Genomic DNA, 10,165 nt, shown 5'->3' on the forward strand with positions numbered 1-10,165 from the left:
AGATTGAGATCCTGCAACAAACACACAGAAGTCAAATTTTGACAGATATGATTCTCCATTGCCTTAATTTCTCATTTTGACAAGAAGGAAGAGGCACAAAGACTATGGGTTTGTCCAATGTGAATAACATTAGTGTAAGAATGTACTAATTTCTCATGCATGGATTTTGATTGAAGAAAAAAGCCTGCCAGAGTACCACTATGCTCCTGCTACTCTTAGCTGGTGCAATACACTTAGGTGGGACAGATCTGAAGCTGCTCTGGCTCAGGTCAGAGGTTAGGATGTCCCTAGGCAGACCTAGAACTGAAAAGGTTAAAAGGTCCTATCAAACCACCTTTGCCCTCTTTTTCTGCATTCTGTGCTACCTGAGCTGTAAAATTGGTTCCAATATTTAAAATGTGAAAAATAAACACAATAGTTACCAAATCTAAACATGAAAAGTTTAAAGTTTTCTTTATACTTTACAAAGAATAATTTAAAAAAAAGTCTTTCACTTTAAAAGTATACTTTTATTTTTTGTGTTTACTTCTGTGGTTAGATAGTAACTTTATTTTCCTTGCAGTTGTGTTTATGGCAACTGACTGTTATGATAAAACATAAAATGACTTCAGCAGGATAAAAAGAGAAGGATAAAGGTTGCCATGGAGAAAACATTTGCTTTAGCACAAAATGTTGTTATCCTGTCAGGAGGTAACTGCTATCTTTATGCACATGTTCTTTTCAGTGTTCTTCCATCAGACTATTTTGGGATCAATTTTTTCCATCTGTCCACAGATTTATAAGGTACAAGCAGAAGGCATGGTTTAAATATTTCACTCAGCAGCTTTCTGGGTATTCAGATATTTATACCAGAAAACTAGCTATTTACTTGCAGCCATATTCAACCATCTTTTGGCACTGGATAGATTCCACTTAATAGAGAACAAGGCATTTGTTCCATCTTCTTGATATGTATTTATAAGATTTGATTGACTCAAAAAGGACAAGATGGAAGAATATCAAATGTATGGTAACTCTACATTTGGAATCTCAGCCATGCATTGCTCAATATGTAATGAGTCTGTGAATCCAATACAAGAAAGATGGTTACTCTTGTTCCTTATGTTCTTTTGGGTACATTATATATTACTTGTTTATGAATTAATATCTGTATATCTTTATTTATATTTTACTTTATCCTTTTATCTCTTTGGTACCTAATATGAAATAATATTTTATTAAACAGAAACAAATGGGTAATGAAGTACTATACATTTACACAGCTCTTTGCAGACAAATTCTTTGCCTGTAGAATGAGAGGCATGAAGGATGGGCCGAAAGGACAGGTTGAAAGGTTAGAGTTAGACAACTGGTAGCAGACCTAGGGGTAGATGAGAGGGGCCCCAGCCCTGGGTACTGAGTTAGAGGTAGTTATAGAATTGTGGCCTCCAGGGGAATCTGTGTTATAGCAGCAGCCAGGGTGTGGAGAGTAGCAGCTGGTGCAAAATAAGACCCTCTGGCAGAGCTAGGAACTTACAATAATGTGTATTGAATACAGGCAATCCTTGACATACAACGTTTTGCACTTACAATTTATAAATTGACACCATTTCAACTTTCTGACATCAGTTTCAACTTTACAACGCTTATGCCGATGCCACGCCACACCAGCAAACAAGTTAACTGCATTGCCCATCTCCCTGGAGAACATCTGTCCAAACCTCCTTAGACACCTTCTTCAAGCAAGACAAGACAAGACTCCGGAAAAACCTGCAGCCAAAACTTCTGAGAAGACTCCAGCCAAGAACTCTTCAAGAAGTCCAACAAAGTCACCTCAGAGAAGTCCTTCCAGATCAATATGATTGCTATTTACAATATAAATACATTAATGTACCTACATTACTTTTCTATAATTGATCGAATATAAAATTCTAGGTTATTTTTGGTGAAAATAGGGTATCAGGCCTTTGTTCAGGAACTAATCCCTCATTTATAACATTGTTTCCTATGGTTCTGAGTTACAATGTTTCGACTTGAGACAGTTTTCAGGAACCAATTGTGTCATAAAGTTGGAGGACTGCCTGTATACAGTTACAAACAGTGTAGTATTGTATACTAATTATGTAGGGGAAAAAATGGTGATATCGTAATTAATTATAAATCCCTCCAGGGGACTGATAACATAATGAACCATAAATCTGAAGCATATATCAGAACTTGAACACTGATTCATAATTTGGTAATCTACTTGTCATCTATGACATCCTTCAAAAATACTGACAGGTTTTTCTTAGAAATGAGGGGGAAGTCCTCATTTGAAACATTTTCAAAAAGTACACTGTATAAATGTTTTTATTGTGTATGTACTGGCATTACCACCACATTCATACTTTAAGTGGATGGGGAGTGGCAGGATAATCAGACTGATGCAATACTGGAAACTTTTACACACTATGATACACAGCTTCAGGATTACAGGATTTATCATTTGCTCTTTTCCATCATCTTTCATTCCAGAATATCAGCATGCATTTATAAATACTAGTTAATTGATAAGGCTGCACACACAACATGACAATTAAATAACCTTTCTTACAGCCATTTAACAGATGAGGGAAATGCAATGAATGTCTGTGACAAACCCAGAAGTGGAACATGGGGTCCTGAGCCATAGATAACTGCTGCAGCCACTAGATGGCATTATTCACTGACATCCACGCATAACCATGATTGGCAGACAAGGTTCTTTGGGTGAATCTGATATCTTTTATTAGACCAACTTAAACAGTTGGAAAACAATTATTATGCAAGCTTTTGGGTTCCAAAACCCTTTGTCAGGCTAAGAATGTTTCAGCAGTTGGTGTGTGCTCCTCCTGGATAGAATGAAAAGTACAGAAGCCATAGCTGGCATGCATACAGGACAGGCAGTCAGTGAAAATACAGATTGAGGAGTCAATAGGTGAGAGACAGATTGGGGGGCGGGGGAAGAGGGGAGAGAAGGGGGATGAATAGTGGAGAGATACCTGGGGAGTCAGATGTCAGGCAGGTTGTGTGTCATAAATCCAATGTCTATATTTAGTTCATGATTTTTAGTATCCAGGAGGTTGATGAAGTAGAGTTCATAGGCTCATCTCTGGGTAGTGTTTTGTAAGTTTCCTTTGAGGATCAGGACTGAGAGGCTGGGGAGAGAGTGGTTTTCTTGTGAGAAATGTGCCCCCACAGGTAACTGGGTATTCCTGTCTTTGATAGATTTCCAGTGTGCAACCTACACCCCTTAACCATGATTGGCATTTGGTAGACTATATAAATACATAAACAGACACAGAATTAAATGCATACCTGTTTTGAAAGTGTAACATCTGTTTTCAGGGAAAATATAGTGTAATTTAACTTTAAAACAATTTGAAACTAAGGGGCTAACATGGTAAGTGCAGTAGTTTAGAAAAAGCATAATAATTCACAATGTATTAGAAAGAAGGATCATGCCTGCAAGATATACATTCTTATTTCATGCATTAATTGTATTAGTTTAGAAAATTCAGACTACATGATTTTTTCAAAACAGAGTAGTGAAAAACATGGGGTTTTCAGGTTGTTTTTTATCTTGTACTAGTTAAAACAAATGTGTTACTTAAAAACAAATGCTGCAGTCAAGAATTATATGTTCACACAATTCAAAAGCAAAACGCTCACTGATTTCAATAATGTAGAATTAAGTTGTTATTCCCAAAGAGAGAGATCTGAGAAGAAACCTGGAAGTCAGGAATTGCTTCCTGGGTTCTGGTTTTGTCTGGCTTCCCCAGAAGCCTTGGACAAGTCCCAGTGCCTCCATTCCTCAGATTTCCCACATCTAAAGTTGTGTTATTCACTATTAAATGTTCTAAGACTAAATAGTTAACATGTAAAGTGCTTGAAGATTTATAAAGCTAGACAACATGTAGGTAGTTGTGTTTTATTTCTTTAGTTCTTTGAACTACTTACCTATATATCTTAATATAGTGATGATTACTGCATACATGCTAATTTTAACTTTGTCAGGTTACAGCACATCATTACCTTCCTATGACAGGGTATACTCCAAAATAACTCCATTGACTATAGGGAGGTAAATTGATGTAAAACTGGTGTGAGATCAGAATAAAGCCCACAGAATTAAAAATATTGCAGCAGACATTTTAGGCATGATTGCTTTCCTAAATCTTGAAAAAACAGAAGAAATGCAGCCTCTTGATATGGTATATACCATATTTAAACACAGCTCTCATTCTGTTTTCAGGGAAAAATAATCTACAATAAAAAAGGAAAAATTGCTTTTAAATGTCAATAACAATTGCAGTGAAGAGAAAAGTGTCTGAAAGAGCTGTGAAAACACAATCTGAGATCATGTTTTTACCTATACAATAATGAAAAAATGTGAACTGAATGCATAATTGAATGTATTAACACAGATGATTGACAATGTATCACAGAGAGATAAAGCCAGTACCACCATTTTCAACACATTCTGATACACTTCTGTTTAGTTATAATAACTACAAGGCATTTTGTGGTTGTTCAGTATTGTGCTTTGGGTGGACATAGTATATGCTTCTGAGTAGTCTCGTTAGGTGATGGGACTACTCCTACAGGTAAACATTATACACTAGCATAAAAGCCCATCAAAAATGACAAGTAAAATAGGCTACTTGTTATAGGGTGCCATGTTTCTGCTATCCACTGTGTCATTACCAACTCAAGCTGTTCTGCCTGGTCATCTTCTATACAATGGGTATCCATCAACATTTCCAAGTGTCTCCTCTCTAAACTCCTTTGAATATTTCTTCAGACGTTGATGATTTTCCATGCATGGTGCATTTGGATTCATTCCTCCATATAGTTCATGAATCATACATCTCATCACAATGATCTTTGCTCAACAGGCAATGCACTGTTGTACGATCAAATATTTGTTTTAAAGTTCTGGTAATGCTCGTTGTTCTGACTCATCAAGTCCCACGAATATTCTGGAAACGGTCTTCTTGGAGGCAGAATCACTTTACCCTTATGACAACAACTCTGGAATTGGCCATCTGATGGTCTTTCAGCTTGGAAGTTTAAGGAGTTACAAAATTGGCATACCACGTTCATCAATCCACAACTATATTCCTCAGTCTTGTCTTCAGTGAATCTATTGCTGCCTACCATTTCAGCCTGTCCTCTCTTGCCTCTGCATACCCTTGGCCTTTCCATTGCATCTCTTCTATGACATCCTCTTTGGTCATCTGTTTCGTTTTTGACTTACTCTTGCCGTTCTTTCTGCATTCAATTGCTGACTATTCTCTGCTTCACCTTGGTAAGGGTGTTACAGGTTTTAGTTAAAGTAAGGGCATTAAGGGACACTTTTTGCTCGGATACCGAGAGTACGTCATAACCAATTGAAATCAGTCGCTACAAGTCCAGAAACGTGATTGCAAATATGTTTTTTTGAGCATGATACAGACAGAATGACCAAGGCAAAAACGAAGCAAACTATTATAGAGGATGGTTGTAAGCTTGTTGGGTAGGGACTTGGTTCTATGTTTGCAAATGAAAGGCCTGATTCTTTTGAGTCTAGGCCTTTGGCTACTTATAGAAGTAATAGATTAAAGGATAAAAACCACAAGGTGTTAAAAGGCATGGTGGATCTACAGAACCAGACAATGGTAGGGCTGGAAGAGACCCCTCGGATCACCTAACCCCAACGCACTGCCCAGATGCAGGGTGCGCACCATTCAGGACATAAGCACACCACGGATTTCATAACGCACCACACCCAGCCCACGGGTCCGAACTCCACCCCGCCTCAGGCTGGCGGAGCACTGCGCATGAGCCCATATGGCACGTCCCTTCCCCGGAAGTAGGCGGGGCTAAGAAAGGCGCTGGAGCCTTACTGCGCGCATTGCCCATGCGCGGTGGGGCGTTGCGCGTTTAGGGTGCGTCATCGCGGTGCGTAAGCATTACGTAACCCTGTTGTGACGTCGCCGGGCTTGAGGGCTCCCGTTGTTCTCCCCTGTCGCTCCGCAGCCTGCGCCTGGCTGTCGCGGGGTGGCTCGTTGCGGGGCCGGCGCGGCGCGGGGTGCGGAGGAGCGGGCGCGGGGTTTATGGCGGCGGCACTGTCCGCCCTGGCTGCCAGGCTGTCGCAGTCGGCCGCCGCCAGGTCCTACGGCGTGTTCTGCAAGGGGCTGACCCGGACCCTGCTCATCTTCTTTGACCTGGCCTGGAAGCTCCGCATCAACTTCCCCTACCTCTACATCGTGGCCTCTATGATGCTCAACGTGCGGCTGCAGGTGAATGCGGCGGGGGCGCTGCTCCCTCCCCCTCACTTGCCGCTCTGCGCCCGAGGGAAGGGGCCGAGGGGAGAAGCGAAGGGCCGGGCCGGCAGAGAGGCTGGTCCGCTGTCAGGGAGGCTCCTTCATCGCAGCTGGGTTCAAAGAGCCTTGAAAAATCCACAGTTGGAAAACGCGCCCCCCCAGTCCCTGCCCCTTAGCTTCATCCAGAGCGATAAGAAAACACTCAGATAAGAAAACACCCAGACGCGGGGTTGCCAAATCCACCTACTGTGCCAGCAGCTTCAGTGGCATCCGTAAAGACTCGAGTATCCCCCGGTTTAATTCTCCCCTATTAATGCGTCCTCAGATAGAGTCTGTCCCAGTCTGGAGTTTGCGCTTCCCTCTAGTGCCTGCGACTTGCCAAGTCTCTGAGCAGGCAGGAGCTGAGGGTCCAGTTGTCTTTTATTCTGTCCTGAAGAGCACTGAGGATTGATCCCAGTCAGTGGTAGAGGTCTGTGGGCTGTGCTGTGACTCATTTGAGATGCGCTCCACTGTCTTGCTGTTTAAATTTGGCTGAGCCTGTTGCAATTATGTTCTGATTAGATCTCTTATGCGTCTCATAGCAGAGCTTGTGGTGGTTAGTGAGGAGCAGGCCTTTCCCTGAGCTGGAATAGATTATCCTGTTGAATGCATGAGACATTCCCTATGTCGTGTTCCAGAGATGTTCCTCTGGTAAATTAAGTTTTGCCCACAAGCAGCACAACTGTCTAGTTAGTCTTAAAAAAGTAGTTTTGGGGTAGAGACTTCCTTTAAAATGAACTAAAAGGCGTCACGTAAAACCCTGACTTGCATTTAAAATGTAAGCGTTTTAAATTGCAATTTAGTGTAAATTATTTTCAGCCTGTTCCTGACACACACATTTTGGCCGGTAGGAATTGAAGTCTTGTGTTGTATATCATCTTTATCACCACACTTTACTGTATAAAAGCATGATTCAACTCACGCAGAAGTCCATGAAAGTTTTGCTATTGGCTCTGCTCAAAATTTCATGATAGCTGACTGAAGATTGCAGCTAAAGGAAAAGACAGTGCTGGTATAGCAAGTTTCTAAAGGCTGGGTTGTGGCACTGCATTGGGGGACAAGTCTACTGTTGCCACTTATGAGATCTTGGATGAAAAACTTGCTTTTGAATCAAGCAAATAATCTCTCCGTGTCAGTCATTTTTCTGTATGAATCGGGCAGTTGACAGTAAGACATGGAGCCTCTCTCTTCTTGCACCTATTTATGCTTTAGCTCTTAACGTTCATAACTAGACATAGTTACATTCTAAACTTGTTTGATATTCACCCTCACCCTGGGTTGGAAGATTGCCTGTGGCTGATCCTAATATTCATCTTTTAATCCTTAAAGAAAAATTACATTTTAAAAATGGAGCAGAAAAGTCAATCTTGGATCACTTTCTTTGAAATAGCAAGATGAATTATGTAAACTGTACTCTTATGCAGTAAGTTTTCTGTCATCTAATTTGTGGAATCACCTTTAATGGTTTTCATCTCTCAGTAAAGGAAAGCTCCTGAATGTAAACCCCCCCAAAGTGGGAAATAACATGTGCATGTGAATAGAAGAAGGACACTTGGGACAGAAGGACACTTTCTAATTTGTTGTCATTGTTTGAACACATTTGAAAACATATCTGTTAAATGAAAAGTATAGGTACTTACCTGCGGCAATATTGTTTCCTCTGAGCTACTTTCTGCAATTGATCTTTTTATTAAATGGAGGTTACAATATACTATCCAGTAAAATTAATGAAGTAGTTCCAATCTGACACACAGGAATATTACAGGGGGGGCTTTCTGGGATGGGATTGGGGTTTTTTATTTAAATAATCATTACATGAATTCTGTATTTCTTTTTTCAGGTTCATATTGAGATACACTGACTTGTGACTTGGTGTGCTTCTTATGCTTCAAGGATAGTTAATCAAATCTTGTATTCCTGTTTCATAAAATGCAACGTTTTTGAAGGAGAGGAGCTGTGCATATCTCCTATATGAATATGGAGGAGGAAGAAGATTTAGACAACAAACAGTTATGCAAAACTGGTCCAAATCAGCAAAAGGAGATTCTTCACTTTCCAGATATACACTCCCTGAATAACTCTCAAGCTGCTCCTTTTAAGATTAGGCATTGTTCTCTATTTATACCTTTGCTTCATATTGGCAAGAAAATGCCTCATTTGAGCAAATTGACTAGGATGAGTTCAAGTATAGCTGCCTCTTCTGGTCTCTTTATTTCACCTCTAAGAGAGCAATTTGATAACTGTTTTAATAGTGCTTTGATATCAAATTGGCTGGAGAAAGCTCATAATTCCATTACTGACTTGGATGCTTTATGCTCCATTGGAGACAGCTGTGAATGCTTTGCACATTTCTGGTTTTCTGAACTACAATATGATTCAAAACTGCAGTTATTGGAATTAGAAATGAGCCTAATTGATGATGAATTGCAGCTTGCATTTCTTGAGGGGTTGGACTCTGACTTGCAGCCTTCTGATTTGCATTTCGTCTTTGCTGCCACACTGAGTGAATATCCCATGGAACTCCTGAACAAACAGAAACCATATGTTTTCCTTGACTATTTAAACCTGTTATCTTCAGAGCAAACAACTGGATATAATAATGTTATGCTTTCAAGCATAAATTATACAACAGCTAATCCTCAGCTATCTCAGTGGTTGTTAGCTGTACAAGCTTTTGCACTAACAAATCTGTGGCATGCAGTAGTACAGGTAAAAACAAAACAGTGCTGAAATTTTATTACTGGCTGTTTTTAAGACTAATAGAAAGATATCTGACTAAATCAAAGATAGTGTTGAGACAAAGTTACCATTCATGTTCCAACACAATATCTAGACAACTAAAATTAAATCACACTTCTAAACTGCTAGTGAAATGGACTATCTAATAAAAGGGAATGTTTTTATACACATACAGCTGGATTTCAGGGTCAAGAGGATTTTAATTTTAGTTTGAATAGGGACTTGGCTTTCAAGATAAAAACAGGCTAGACTTTATTTTTACAAATGTTTTAGGGGTGTGTGTGTGTGTGTGTGTGTGTGTGTGTGTAAAGGGTCTAGGCCAAATGGGTACTCTGTCTGGTGTTAACTACTGTCCTGTTGCTAGTGGAAGTCTGTCATAGTGCCTTTTTTTACTTTGAATCCAGAAGTTATTATCGGGATAAGTATCTTGCCATCAGTTTCTGATCTTTCTTGTAAGAACTTTGGTATTGGCCAGTTCTCAAAATTAGCTCTTTTCAGGAATAACTAAAAGAGGTGGTATTGCTTCCATTCTGTAAAGATAAAGTTTCTCCATCGATACTTTTATGGCTTTGCACACTTCCAGGTGTCTGAACTATAGTATAATTCAAAACTACAATTACTTGGAAATAGAAATGAGCCTAACTGGAGGTCTTTCAGTGCCTCCATTATAAGCACTTATTTTCAGGGTTTATATATTTCAGTTCCTTTAAAAACAAAACATACCCCACCAACTCCCTTTTGTAACTGAAACAAGCTATAATTATAAAGCTAATTCTCTAGGTTTAGTTGATATGAGCAGAATGTAGAGGCCTGGAAGTATGTGCAAAAATAGTTCAAAATGCAATTCTTGTATTCCCCTAGTCCTGCAGCAGCTTCTGCTGATCTGATACCCCTATGTCTAAAGGCTATGCTTAAATTAGGCTGGCTGCAGGCAAGTCTTCAGGGACCAAAATGGGGCTGGCAATGGGTAAAGCAAAGTGAATTATGTCCATGTCCCCTTTTTCCTGCCACTTGTACATGGTGGTATATAAAGCCTTACAGTAACTCTACACTATTGGAAGTACCATCCTGTTTCAGAA

The 10,165-nt window shown here is 39.9% G+C and overlaps 2 protein-coding genes across 2 annotated transcripts; both read left to right on the forward strand.

The window, feature by feature from the left end:
- Positions 1 to 5,892: 5,892 nt before the first annotated feature.
- LOC109294483 (small integral membrane protein 10-like protein 2A) lies at positions 5,893 to 8,272 on the forward strand. The gene is made up of 2 exons (XM_019512867.1): positions 5,893 to 6,284; positions 8,188 to 8,272. The coding sequence occupies exons 1-2, from the start codon at positions 6,099 to 6,101 to the stop codon at positions 8,206 to 8,208; spliced, it is 207 nt and encodes a 68-aa protein (XP_019368412.1). The 5' UTR covers positions 5,893 to 6,098; the 3' UTR covers positions 8,209 to 8,272.
- Positions 8,273 to 8,300: 28 nt separating this feature from the next.
- Positions 8,301 to 9,252, forward strand: FAM220A (family with sequence similarity 220 member A). Its single transcript, XM_019512864.1, has one exon. It carries the CDS (start codon positions 8,319 to 8,321, stop codon positions 9,075 to 9,077), a length of 759 nt encoding a protein of 252 aa, XP_019368409.1. The 5' UTR covers positions 8,301 to 8,318; the 3' UTR covers positions 9,078 to 9,252.
- Positions 9,253 to 10,165: the final 913 nt, after the last annotated feature.

The sequence above is a fragment of the Gavialis gangeticus genome, unplaced genomic scaffold (assembly GCF_001723915.1).
Source record: "Gavialis gangeticus isolate Ggan-Ray unplaced genomic scaffold, GavGan_comp1, whole genome shotgun sequence".
In the NCBI taxonomy this organism is placed as follows: Eukaryota; Metazoa; Chordata; order Crocodylia; family Gavialidae; genus Gavialis; species Gavialis gangeticus.